Genomic DNA, 14736 nt, shown 5'->3' with positions numbered 1-14736 from the left:
CAAGTGGTGTTTCACAAGGCTCATTGTTGGTACCACAACTTTTCACTGTATACATTAACGATCTAGATGAAGGAACTGAGGGCATTTTGGCTAAGTTTGCAGATGATACAAAGATTGGAAGAGGGACAGATGGCATTGAGGAGGTAGGGAGGCTGCAGAAGGTTTTGGACAGGTTAGGGGAGGGGACAAAGAAGTGGCAGATGGAGTACAACGTGGCAAAGTGTGAGGTCATCCACTTTGGTTGGAAGAATAGAGGTATGGACTATTTTCTAAATGGGGAGAAAGTTCAGAAATCTGAAGTGCAAAAGGATTTGGGAGTTCCAGTCCAGGATTCTCGCAAGGTAAACTTGCAGGTAGAGGCAGTAGTTAGGAAGGCAAATGCAATGTTGGCATTTAGTTTGAGAGAAGTTGAATATAAAAGCAGGGATGTACTTTTGAGGCTCTGTAAAGCTCTGGAGGACTGTGTGCAGTTTTGGGCCCTCTAACTCAAGAAGGATGTATGGGCCCTGGAGTGTGTTCAGAAGAGGTTCACAAGAATGAAAAGCTGAACATATGAGGAACGTTTGAGGACTCTGGGTTTATATGCGATGGTGTTTAGCAGGATGAGGGGGGATCCAATTGAAACTTACAGAATACTGAATGGTCTGGACAGATTAGATGTTGGGAAGATGTTTCCATTGTTAGGAGAGACTAGGACCTTAGGGCAATGCCTTAGAGTAAAGGGAAGATCTTTTAGAATTGAGCTAAGGAGGAACTTCTTCAAGCAGAGAGTGACAAATTTATGGAATTCATTGCCACAGAAGGCTGTGGAGGCCAGGTCATTGAGTATATTTAAGATGGGCGATAGTAAGTTTCTTGAGTATCAAGGGGAAAGCTGGAGAATGGGGATGAGAAATTTATCAGCCATGGTTGAACAGAGAAGGAGACTCAATGGGCTGAATATCCAAATTTCTGCTCCTATGTTTTATGGTCTTATAGTCTAAGGTTCCCACCTCCTCCCCCAGGCAGGCTGACATTGAGGATAGCAATACTTTCAAGAGGACATCAGATTTCTGAGCCATTGGAATTAGTTATGAGACAATGAGTCCTGTGCAAGCTAGGTAGGTTCCATCTTACAGGACTTGAACTAATCACCTCAAAGGGAGAGTGGTGTATGGGTTGGGTTAAACTGGCTTGTCAGAGGGATAGAAAATCTGAGGGGTAACCCAAGTTGGAAAGGGGTTAAGGTAGTAACTGGAAGTAGAGAAACTGGAAGAGAGGCCAGAAGACGGGAAAACCAAAGCCAGGTATCAAGTATGCCTTGAATGCTGAATTATGTTGAAAAGTCAAGGGTGCTCTATCTGAATGCATGCAGCATGAGCAATTAGATGATCTAACAGAGACAAATGGTTCTTATATAATTGTCATTTCAGAACAGAAACATGGTTGCATGGTGACCAGGACTGTGACTATTCAGAGATATTCCACATTTGGGAAGAATAGACAAGAAGGAAAAGGAGGTAGAGTTGTGCAAATAGAAAAGGGATGGGATCAGTACATTAGTAACGGAGGATCTCAGATCGAAAGGACAATATGTGGAATCTGTTTTGGTGTAGCTAAAAATGGCAAGGGGTGGGAGACATTGGTTGGAGTTATTTACAAGCCGCCAAATAATAGTGTTAGTGTGGGACATTCTATAAATAAGGAGATGAGAGAAGCTTGTAGTATGGACAACACAGTTATCATAGGTGACTTCAGTTTGCTTAGTAAACCAACTGGGTCCGAATGATGTGGAGGGTAAGTTTCTGGAGTGTTTTAGGGGTGGTTTTCTAGAGCTGCATCTTGAAGAGCTGACTGGAGGACAATATTGGATCTAGTGTTATGTAATGAAATAGGCGTAATACTTACGTTTTTCTCATTTATGTCTTCTGTTATAAATATAGACGACTTGGACACTTTTCAATGTTTTTTTGTAAAAATATTTCAAGTGACAATAAATTACTATTCTATTCTACAATACATAAAATTGGACATTATGTTTAAAAGTGAGGCAGAATAATCTGAAGAAAGGGTATTAAATTTGAATAAAGGAAATTAATGAAAGCATAAGACACATGTTTATTGAGCTGGTTTGGGAAAGTACATTAAAAGGCATGGCTGTACATCAGCAATGGAACTATTACATGGCTTTCATACCAACTATACATTCCTGCCCCTGTGTGCCAAGTTTCGGTGTTTTGTGCACAATTAGACCCATCCTTCCCCCCCGCCCCCCAAAGCCCTTTTGTGTTGCAGCTTTCTGCAGTTTTTCTCCATATATATGATACTCTGTTCTTTTGTTCTCCCTTCCAAAATGAACAACCTCACATTTTCCCACAATGTACTCTATTTGCCAACATTTTTTATCCATTTTCTCAACCTACCAATATCTCCTTCTCACAGCTTAACTTTCCACCTATTTTTGTGTCATCTGGAAATTTGGCGACACTACATTTGTTTCTTTCCTCCAAGTCATTAATATGTATGGTAAACAGTTGTGGTGCCAACACTGATCCCTGTGGAATTCCATTAGTTACCAACCTGGAAAGGATTCCTTACCTCCATTCTGTTTCCTGCCATTAACCAATTCTCTGTCCACACCAATATACTACCTCCAACACTGTGGGCTCTTATGATCAGCTGGGCCAGTGTGCTAAAGAATGCCAAATGTAATTTAGTTGCGATAAATGTGAGGTATTACATTTTGCTAAATCATACCAGGGCAGGACTCACTTAATTAATGGTAGGGCCCTGAGGAGTGTTGTCGAACAGAGACATGGGGGTGTAGGTACATAGTTCTTTGAAAGTGGTGTCACTGATAGACAGGGAGTGAAGACAGCATTTGGCATGCTTGCCTTCACCGGTCAGAGCATTGAGTACATGAGTTGGGACATCAAGTAATGGCTGTACAAGACATTGGTAAGGCCGCATTTGGAGTACTGTGTACAATTCTGGTTGCCCCGCTATCGGAAGGATGTTACTAAACTGGAAAGGGTGGAAGAAAGATGAACAAGAATGTTACCGGGCCTGGAGGATTTGAGTTATAAGGAGAGACTGGAGGTGCTGGGTCCTTTTTCCCTGGCACATCGGAGGCTGAGGGGTGACCTTTATAGAGGTTTATAAAATCATGAGGGGCATGGATAGGGTGAATAGCCAAGGTCTTTTCCCCAGGGATGGAGAGTCCAAAAAGAGAGGGCATAGGTTTAAGATGAGAGGGGAAAGATTTAAAAGGGGCCTGAGGGACAACTTTTTCACACCAAGAGTGGCGTATATGTGGAACGAGCTGCTGGAGGAAGTGGTAGAGGCAAATACAATTACAACATTTAAAAGACATTTGGACAGGAACATGGATAGGAAAGGTTCAGTGGGGTATGGGCCAAATGCAGGCAATTGGAACTGGTTCAGTTTAGAAGACGTGGTCAGCGTGGATAAGTTGGGCTGAATGGTCTGTTTCTGTGCTGTATAACTCTATGACTCTAAGACTCTATGATTTGACCTTGTGTGAGGTACCTTGTCAACCAGCCTTTTGGAAGTCCAAATGAAACAATCCAAATGCTTCCCCACCCCAATCCACTGCAGTTGACACTTCCTCCAAAAGCACTTAGGGAATCACTGGCTAACTAATTTACTTTCGTGAAGCCATGCTGACTGTACTTGATACAATTATTCAAACGTGCTGCAATTCCGAAGTATTTGGTTCCAACATTTTCCAACAAAATTCTGAGAAGTTCTTATCCCTCATGCCAACTAATATACAGTCTCTCATTAATTCATCCTTCAAAGTTCTGTACATACATTATCCTGTTAGCTAATGTAAATCCATTAAAAAGGCTTCTATCAAATTGCTCAGATATAGAGATCACTAATTAACTTGTGTGTTCTTCCTCTGCATTTCATTTGGGGTTAAAGTAAGCATCAAATGATTAATACCTTATACTCTACAGTACTTTCTCCCATGCTTTGGTGCAAGAGAATATCATCAGTTTTGGACCTTCAGCTAATAAAAAAAAGTGCTGACTTGATGGTACTGCTCATTCGTGTGCAAGCCTGAAGCTGTTATGTTGCATCTGTCTCTTTCACAAGTCTGATTCTGGCTCATTGTCAGTCTTCTGTCTTATCAAATGAGGTAATGGCAACTTCTCTTCCGGAGCCATCATCCCTTTTGGATGATCGTGATTGATTCACCTGGGTGAATACTTTTCCTTCTTTCTGTCAAAACATTACAATTCTGTGTTTTCCCTCTCCTGAGTATTGCTGGATTGTGGCTAGGCTTCAAATACTTCCAAGATTCTTTCTATCCTGCCCTTCAAAGTCGTCCTGATCTATAATGCTTTCAGTGTCTCTGAAAGTCTTCACCTGCCAATCTTTGAAATCTCCCAAGATCCTGACCTGCCTTTGGAGTCTTCCCATTTTAATGGGGTCCCCTGGGTACTATCTTAACAGTGGCTGTGGAGGTTTTGTACTAGTTGCCACCCAGGTTCCATTTTGGGCTTTAAGTCCAAGGAGTGGCAAGGTGGCACAGCAGTTTAGCATTGTTACCTCACTGCACCAAGGAACCGGGTTCAATTCCAGCCTTGGACAACTCTGTGGAATTAGCTTGTTCCCCATGTCTACGTGGGTTTCTAGCAGATGATCCCGTTTCCTCCCTTAGTCACAAAAATGTGCAGCTTAGGTGGATTAGCTATGCTAAATTGACCAAGCGTCGAGGGACGTGCAGGCTGGGTAGGTTAGCCATGGGAAATGCAGAGTTAAGGGCATATGGTCAGGGGTTAGAATGTCTTTGGAGGATCTGTATTGGCTGGTGGCCCAAACAGCCTCTTTCCACACTGATACAATACTGCTACCTCCATATTGAGGTACCAGTCTAGAGTGGCTCACATACACTATCCCTGAGGCTGCTTATTCTGTATTGCTAAGACTTTTCAACATCCATGTATTCTAACACTCCTTTACTTACACCAATATAAACATCCAAGATCACTTTTTCACATGCTCATTCTCGATTAGTAGATTCTCTTCTGTTGATTCCAGGGTTATGTGATCAGTTATATGTGCAGGATTTACATAAATCTGATAATACCTCACCCAGGGGCAAGGACAGCCGCTTGGATAGAAAGTAGAAAAAGATATGATTTCAAGTTTAGTGAGGGGAACGTCTTTGGAGGATGTCTGGTCCAGTGGTCTAGAGGAAGGGAGGGAATTGTATCAATCTAAGAAATGAAGCTGAGTGGAAGGAAACAATCTGTTATCATTGTTAAATATCAGTCCCATTTGAAATGAGTCGAAATAAATTCTAATGTTATAACATGTCTGTTTAAGCACAATGTTTCTGTAAATAATTATCTGTATGAACATCCTTTCTGAAGCAAAATAACCATTAAATTCCAGTGATAATAGGAAACTTTTATTAAGAATGGCTGTTCAGGAAGTGCCATATTATGACTTTTCTCACTTCTAGACTTATGTGATCCCTTTCAAAGGGAAGATATTTATCAGAAAATAGCAATCGTGTGGCTTTTGTATATTTTTCACATCTATTTGTTTGGTTTCATTTTTTTCATTGTTTCTTCTTAAATATTAAAAGTATGCACGTGAACACTCATGGTACTGACTTCCGGGCTGGAAAGGAGTTCAATTAAAGCCATGGACGACAAATGCCATGATCGCTGAAGTACTGTTGATTAATGTCGAATTCCTTCATTGAATTTAAGGCACAGACGGTGCCCCTTCTGCTTAACATGCCTGAGCTCATACTGACTCCTCAATTAGATCTAATTGCTCTCCAACAACAACACCCTGCATTCATGAAGTGACTTTACTGTAAGAAAGCATCCTGAAGCACTTTGCAGAACTGAAATCAGACACAGAGTCTGGCACTGAGCCAAAGCAGGAACTATGAAGAAGAACAATTCAGAAATTGGTCCTTGCAATTGATTTTAAGGATTTTTTTTAACCCAGAGGTGGGAAGGACGATTGGATTTGGGAACTGGAGTTACAGTGATATGAGGCATTTGGCAACAGGGGCCTGCCTGCAGAAGATGCTAAAACTACTGAATGTACTTTCATTTAATCGATCTGCTAATTTCTGGAACAATGCTGGCAGGAGGTTGAATCCTGTTAATTTGGGCTAGATTTAAACTAATTGTCAAAGATATAAAATGACTTGCTCTAGCCTGTTTCCCTCGCAGGCTTATTTTGGAAGTTGTTAAATTAAGTAATGAAGAAATATGAAGTCCTTTTTTCAAACAGCTACAGATGCAGTTTTCTGGACTTTCACTGCATAGAATTTACAGCATAGATGCAGGAAATTCAACTCACATAACTAATGGTTTCTATTCAGCAATGTTCTTCTCATTTCTATTTAATTTAACACTATCAACAAATTCTTCTGTTCCTTTTATCTAATATACTTACTTGCCATTTCAGCCCAGAGGCATACAACCACAAGAGAATTAGGTTTAATTCCTTTGGCTTCTGATTTCATCTCCAATATCTTGTTTGAGTCTTGAATTTGAAGATCTGATTTGAGGCTCTGGACTCTCTCCCTGTCTCACCACCTCCTCTTTTAACACTCCTCCCCTCATCTCTTAACCCGAATGTCCCTCCACTCTGTCTCCCCCACGCATGCTACACAGTTTCCCCCTTCTCTTCCCCTTCCCTTCGCACTTACCCCAACCCTTTCTCTTCCCTTTCCCTTACTGAACATTGGGTAAAAATAATGACTGCAGATGCTGGAAAGTCCCTATCCCTCCTATCTACTCTTTCCCTCCCCTATCCATACATCTTCCTTCATCTGTTCCCCTTCTTCTTACATTTCACCCCTCTTCCTATCTCTAACCACCTGTCCATCCTGCCTCTCCCCATCTTATCTCCTCTCTCCTACCTAACCTTTTTCTCATCCTCTCTGTAACCCTCTCTCTCCCCTACCCTCCTTATCTGCCTGTTTCTCCCTTTGAGCTCTCCCACTATGAATCCTCACTAGTAGTTCTCTCCCATCTCTTTCTCTCTCTGACCAGGTGATTACATCCACTGTAATTGCACAAAGATTATGTGTCTGTGTTTTCTGTTTATTTTAGTGATAACCAACTTGGTTCAAGTCTGCCCTGACTTTATTTTTCTCTTTTTATAGTAACCTGGATTTTTACAACCATCTTCCATCCCTCTGTTGTCTAATCCCAGGAAGGATCTTTGCATCTGTAGTCAGCCTGTGGAGAATAAGAAAGGATTCTCAGTTTTTAACTGTTTTGATTCTTACTGCAAAGTTGTTCATTGTAAACTTGTTTGGGCTAACGTAAACAAAAACAGACATTGCTGGAAAAGCTCAGCAGGTCTGGCAGCATCTCTGAAGAGAAATAGAAGTTAACGTTTCAGATCGAGTGACCGTTCCTCAGAACAGTTTGAAGAGCCACTCGATCTGAAACGTTAACTCTGATGTCTCTCCACAGGTGCTGCCAGGCATACTGAGCTTTTCCAGCAACTTCTGTTTTTGTTTCTGATTTATAGCCTCCACAGTTCTTTCAGTTTTATTGGGCTAACTTAAAACCTTGCTTATTTTAAGTATTAGTGATGTGAAACAATGTGATGAAGATTTAGGATGATTTTTTTTAGATTAATACTTTGCAACTGCTTTTCTTTATTATTATTCACATGGGGCTGTGGCACTTTCTGTCCAACCATCCTTAATTGCTCATGAACTGTGTGACTTGCCATGTTACAGGGCAATAAAGGTCATCCCCATTGCTGGGGGTTTGGAATCCCTCTTAGGGCAGACCGGATGGAAGAGTTCCTGTCATGTATCGATCCTTTCTGAAAGAAGAATTATTCTCAAATCCTTTTCAGTTTTGAAGTGGTGTCATCTGGACTCAAAATGTTAATTCTATTTCTTTCTCCTGACCTGGTGAATTTCCCTGGCATTGTCTGTCTGTGTTTGGTGACAGATTTCCTTCCTAAAGGGTGAATCAGATGGATTTTTGCAACAAACAGTCTGACTTGTCATGGTTATCATGACCAAGACTAGCTTTACCTTCCGGGTTATATTAATTCAGTTTAACTTCCACAGTTGTCTAGATGGGATTTGAACATAGCTCCCCAGAAAGCTAGCTTATCAGGATTACTAGCCCGTGATGTTACCGCTAAGACACTATTTCTTATTAAACTCCTCTGATGCCACAATGGCATTTCCTTGTCAATGCATTAAGTCTTTGGAAATGCATTTTAATACCTCTTTATTCTTTTGACTCCATTGCATCACCTTCTTTGGATCTGTAGTGATATCAAGTAGCCAAAAGAATTCTTAAGTTATTCTCATCAATTAACAAGGCAAGCTACCTTTTGAATATTCACATAAAAGAACTAGTCATAGCAAATACTGCTGCAAAGCTGAATGTTGGCAATCTGCAGAGGATCACCATCTGTGTGCTCACATACATGCCAGTGTTCAAGCTAAATCATATAGAGGAAGCACTTCACATAGAAGCTGGTGGAAATCTGGAATTCCCTCCTCCAGGAAGTCAGTTGGAAATTTCAAAACTGAAATTGTTAACTTATTCTTTGATAGGAAAAGGTATTAAGAGCCAAGGAAAGTAGATGGAATAAATTAGAGCAGGCAAAAGTGAGGACAGCAGATACTGGAGATTAGAGTCAAGATTAGAGTGGTGCTGCAAAAGCACAGCAAGTCAGGTAGCATCTAAGGAGCAGGAAAATCAACGTTTTGGGCAAAAGCCCTTCATCAGGAATTTCTGATGAAGGGCTTTTGCCTGAAACGTTGATTTTCCTGCTCCTTGGATGCTGCCTGACTTGCCATGCTTTTCCAGCGCCACTCTAATCTGGGAATAAAATAAGGATCAACCATAGAGTCCACTGCTGGTACGTTACTGTGTTACTATATTCCTATGCATATATGTGTGTGTGCCTATTGAAGATCAGCATTGTTGATCTGTCATTATTGATCATTACTGCTATTGACCTGTCCATCCATCAGAGTGGGAATGTCAGTTAGCTACAGTTTGGATCTGTCATTGAACTATGTACATTTTTTCTGGCAGGAACAGAATGATCAAAGTTACTCAACAGTAAAAACTGCATCAACTTCCGTGACCATTAATAACCTGAAGCCTGGGACCCTCTACGTGTTCCAAGTCCGAGCTTTCTCGTCCACTAACTACGGGAACTACAGCCCAAGCATTGAGGTGCAGACATTAGGGGAGCGTAAGTAACACTGAAAGTGAAAAATAATGGGCATTTCCCATTCTGTGTGTGCCTGTGTTCGAGGGTTAGCTGTTACACTGATTAACGCAAGATATGACTATTATTAGATGCTGCCAGATTTCTGGTGGTTAGTTAGTCTTTTAATGATGCACAATAAAAAAAAAAGGTCAGTTATCCCAATTAGACATTTTGTTAAGTTAGCAAAACTAAAACAATGGTGCATTACCACATTTCCACCCTAGATCTGTATAAGCTTTAGGTTGTATTATTTTGCAATTAGTCAAAAGTTTATTAAGGATTTCAAAGGACAGATCTCCATTTTATTTACTTCAATTTTGGCCTTTAAAAAATGGGTGACTTTAGCTCCTGGATCTAAGCAGTCAATGAGATGTTCAAGACTGTCACACTTTTAAATAATAAAATGAGACATCTAGCATACTCAAATAATGTGTTCATTAAACATTTTGGCGCTAATACACGATCTGAAAAATACAGCCACAACATTAGGTGTCAGGTCCTGCATATCCAACAAAGGATCACTCCGGATTATACAGGATTTATGGTGTAGAAACAGGTCATTCAGCCAACCAGTCCATGCCAATGTTTAGGCTCCTCTTGAGCTTAATTCCATCTTTTCTCATCTAAATCAACCAGAGTATCCATTTATTCCCTCCCCTGTCATCTGCTTGTCTGGCTTCCCCTTAAATGCATCTGTACGACTCACTTCAATTATGTCCTGTGGTAACAAGTTCCACATTCTTATCACATTTTGTGTGAAGTAGTATCCTTTGAGTTCCCTGTTGAGTTTCTTGGTAATTATTTTATATTAATGGCCTCGTGTTATTCTATTCCCCTAAAACAAAAGGCATTGTTATTTCTGTAACCATTCTGTCAAAACCCTTCAACATTTTAATTCAGTCCATTAGTTTGCTGAGCTTTTCTCATGAGACGTGGGATGTAACCTGCCAATCCTTTCTTCATATGGAGAAATTCTGCATTTCTGGTATCATCTCTATACATCTTCTTTGCAGCTTTCCAGTCCTCCCTATCTTTATACTACGGTGAACAGAACTGTAACTAGTACTGTGATGTACCAAGGCTCATCAAAGGTTTCCCACAACTTCCCTACTTTCCGGTTCTATCCTTGAAGTAAAAGCCAGTGCTTGCTACTCTTTCTTATGAACTTGCAGGGCATCTTTAGTGCTTGATGTATTAGAACTTTGATGCCCCTTTATTCCCTTATCCCACCTTCACTTTCCAAGTAATAAGTGATGATCTTATTTTTCCTACTAAAATATGTCACCTTGTATTTACCAGTGTGGAACTTCATTTAGCAATTATTAGCTCATTCTGTCAGCTCACTAACATCCTAGTGTAATTTGTTGCTGTCCTCCATCATATTGATTATACCCTCCACACCCCCCAGCATTTGGCAACATTGCAAATGTAGAAGTTGTGTTTTTGATTACGTGGCCCAAATTGCTCATGTGAATCACGAACTGAACTGATCCTACTACTAATCCTTCCAGAACAACACAACACTTCCCACTTTTTGCCACTCAGAATAATTACTATTTTTTCCTACTCTGTTTCCTACCTTGAAGCCAGCTAGCTATCCACTCTGCTGTTTGTCCACTGGCTCCATGTTTAGGTCTTTTTAAAGTGTATAATTCTTGATCTTTTATTTGTTTAGCCAATATCCTGCATAGTGGAGTCATAGAGATGTTCAGCATGGAAACAGACCCTACGGTCCAATTCGTGAATGCCGATCCGATATCCTAAATTGGTCTGATCCCATTTGGCCCATATCTCTCAAAACCTTTCCAATTCATCCAGATGCCTTTTAAATGTTGTAACTGGAACAGCCACCAATACTTCCTCTGGCGACTCATTCCGTACATGCAGTACCCTCTGTGTGAAAAGGTAACCCCTTAAGTCCCTTTATATTTTTACCCTCTCACCTTAAACCTCTGCCCTGTACCCTGCAGAAAATATTTTGACTATTCACCCTGTCCATGTCCCTCATCAGTTTTGTTCCAGAAGAAACTGAGGGATCATTTAATGGATTTCTTTAAAATTATAAAGTTTGATGTGGTAGCTGTAGAGAAGATGGGTGGTTCGGTGGCTCAGTGGTTAGCACTGCTGCCTCACAGTGGCATGGCCCCGGGTTCGATTCCAGCTTCAGGCAACTGTCTGTGTTGAGTTTGCACACTCTCCGCGTATCTATGTGGGTGTGCTTTAGTTTCCTCCCACAATCCAAAGATGTGCAGGTTAGGTTAATTGACCATGCTAAATTGCCTATAAGGTTCAGGGATGTGGAGATTAGGTGCATTAGCCTAGGGAAATGGGTCTAGGTGGGTTCCTCTTTGGAGGGTTGGTGTGGACTCATTGGGCCAAAGGGCCTGTTTCCACACTGTAGGGATTCTATGAAGATCCTTTCACTTATGTGGAATTCAAAACTAAGGATCATAAATGCGGAAAAGTCACCAATCAGTTCAGAAGCATTTTTTTCTTATTCAAAACCTGGTGAGAATGTGACACTGGCTGTCACCCAGGTTTTTGCAGTGAATAGAAGAAACTATAAACAGACATAGAGGAGAAGGAAGTGCTCATTGGGTTAGATGAAGTTGAATGGAAGGAGGTTAGTGTGAAGCATAAACACCAGTGTGGACCATTTGGGTTGAATGGCCTGTATTAATATTGTTGTATAAACCTATTAGAACTTTGTCCAGACAATACAATGCAACTTGTGCCTTATGGCTGCAGGCATAGCTGGTGGGTTACCCAGATAGGAAACAACGTTAATGTTGACTTGAACTTAATACTTCTTTACAAACATCGCAGAGCATTTCATGTAGAGATGAATTCCCTTTGATGTGTGGTGACCGTTGTTATAAAAACTACCCTGCAGTGTGTTTGGATGCCAGATTCTATCTCGATAGTTATTTTTTTCAATTGAGTGCAAACGTAATGTGAGACAGTCTGTTTGCTCTGAGATAACCATGGAGACTGTAAAGCATTTTGCAACTTTAATTCAGCCATATTTTATTTATATTTTGGAAGTAAGTAATTATGGCTTATTTTCTTCATCATTGAAGAACGACACACATTGAGCCTGTCTGAATTTCGAAGTAATGAAGGCAAGTGAAATATTATATTGCATTGAAATCAAAGTACATTGTCACTTGAAAGCTTGTAATGTTACATTGCAATCTTGAAGGAAGGTATCAGTGTGAGTTGAGCAGTCTGGTTTGTATTCTGAAACAGTTGGACACAGGTCCCTAATGGTGTCACTCTGGAGAGGACAGGACACAAAAGTCTGGCGCCAGTACAGCGCAGATGTGGGGGAGTCATGAGAGAGGACAGGGATAATCACTGCAAAAATGACAGCATGCGGTTGAAACTCAATTGACAAGAGTTATGGAGTTATACAGCATGAAAACAGACCCTCCAATTCACCTCGTTCACACCAACCAGACATCCTAAATTGGCCCACTATGTTGTGCTGAGGATTAATCCTAATGTAAAGCAAAATAACTTAACCTACAGACCCCTCAATTCACTGCTAGCCATGTGCATGTTCAGCAGTCGCTTAAATGTCCCCAGTGACTCAGCTTCCACCACCACCGCTGGCAACACATTCCAGACATTCACAATTCTCTGCGTAAATAATAATTGAAAAGCAGTCTTGGGGACAATTTTGTTTTTAGTGAAGGAAGTTGCATTATTTTTCCAAAATAAAATGGTCTATTTTGAAGGACTAGGAAAATTAAGTTAGAGATTTTACAATTTGTTTTCATTTAAGGAAAATAACATTGGAATTGGGTATTTTAGTTACTTGAATTGGTGCTCGGATGCTAAAAGGACACAGAAATAGGTTAAAAAAAAATGAAAATTTGGGAAAGTAATCTTGTTTTAGATGTAATTTTTAACCATTTTTAATTATAAAATGCAGGTGAAGCTGTTTAACAATCCTTGTGACGTGAGCCTCATTACATTTTATCACGTGGTTTTGATATGTGTAAAAGTGACCATGCCATTTTGCTCTAAGCCAGTCTCACCTGCATTAATGATCCTTTAATGTTTTTCAAGCAGCTGCTTTTTATTGATCAATTGTTTGACATGAAGTGTCAGCATTGAATCTTCCAAAATCACAAGTTTTGGTCACCTGATCCATTGTCAGGTCCCATTCCCATTCAGATCAGAAGATGCAAACTTACACCAAATAAGAATCTTCCTGTGGGAATGCCATCCAGTTAAGGATGGTGATGAGGTGAGCAGGTGCTCAAGTAGGACATAAATTGCTAGAGAGACTGGTAACCTTCACAGTGCCCCCAGTGAGAGTCATCCTGCAAACTGCAGAAAGGGCAAGGGTGCCAAGGAGATACCATCATGGTTTGTCCCAGCATCAGCAGAGACCTCATTGATTTCCCATCTTTTCTGTGCAGGTAAATCAATGGAGTGAATGGGAAAATACTCGAGCTGAGTTAAGTGTGGAATAGGACAAGAACCCTACACAAAGACTACATAGGAAGAGTGTGACATTGAATCCCACACCTTACTCCAACCTTTCTGTAGCACAACTGCATTTACCCAGTTCGGGTAAAGTAGGTGCTTCTGTGAAAACAATAAATCAAAATGCAGTATCTCAAGAGATTCCCCGGTGCTGGGTCCAGCCAGAGAGCCTCTGTAAGAGGCTGTGAACTTCCTGTCCTCTCCACAACAGAATGTTATCTGCCATCAATGCTAGTCCAATATCTAGGAAGCATTTAATCACATTGGATAGAACTGGAAATGCAAGAGTGTATGTGAACACAATAGCAAACAGCATCCACATTCAACAATATAAGACATAGGAGCATAAGTAGTTGAGAGTCGACATTTCGGGCATAAGCCCTTCATCAGATTCTCCTGCTCCTCAAAGGCTGCCTGACCTGCTGTGCTTTTCCAGAACCACACTCATCACTGTGATCTCCAGCATCTGCAGTCCTCACTTTCTCCTCATTGGAGCATAAGTAGGCCATTCAGCCCATCACATCTACTCCATCCAGCAATAAGGTCATGGCTGATCTGATAAGCCTCAACTCTACTTTCGGCTTTTTCCCCATATCTCTTGATTCCATTGCAGATGACAAATCTGTCTATCTCAGCCTTGAATGTACTGAATGGCCCAGCCGCAACAAATCTCTGGAAAAGAATTCTGCAGGTTGATGACCCTCTGAGAGGAGGCATTCCTTCTCAGCACTGTTTTAAATGGGTGACCCCATATTTGGACATTGTGTCCTCTGGACCTCAACTCTCGGGGATACAATGGAAAATCTAATCAATTAAGTAAGCGCGAGGTTTGTGAAGGTTTGTAGCTCAGGTTGAGATTTAGGGTGTAGGTTTGCTCACTGAGCTGTAGGTTTGATATCCAGACGTTTCATTACCTGGCTAGGTAACATCATCAGTGGCGACCTCCAAGTGAAGCGAAGCTGTTGTCTCCTGCTTTCTATTTATATGTTTGTCCTG

General features: G+C 40.9%; 1 protein-coding gene across 4 annotated transcripts in view; it reads left to right on the top strand.

Annotated features, from left to right (window-relative positions):
- LOC122563736 (ephrin type-A receptor 7-like) overlaps positions 1–14736 on the top strand; it is a 593437-nt gene that overhangs the window by 479119 nt on the left and 99582 nt on the right. For 3 of the 4 annotated variants that reach the window (XM_043717892.1, XM_043717890.1, XM_043717893.1), the window contains one exon: positions 9063–9225. In XM_043717892.1, coding sequence (XP_043573827.1) covers positions 9063–9225 — 163 coding nt within the window. The remainder of the gene's footprint in view (positions 1–9062; positions 9226–14736) is intronic. The other variant, XM_043717894.1, reaches the window with a different exon arrangement.

This window comes from Chiloscyllium plagiosum, chromosome 27 (genome assembly GCF_004010195.1).
Source record: "Chiloscyllium plagiosum isolate BGI_BamShark_2017 chromosome 27, ASM401019v2, whole genome shotgun sequence".
Classification (NCBI taxonomy): domain Eukaryota; kingdom Metazoa; phylum Chordata; class Chondrichthyes; order Orectolobiformes; family Hemiscylliidae; genus Chiloscyllium; species Chiloscyllium plagiosum.
This window is presented reverse-complemented; position numbering and strand designations above follow the sequence as displayed.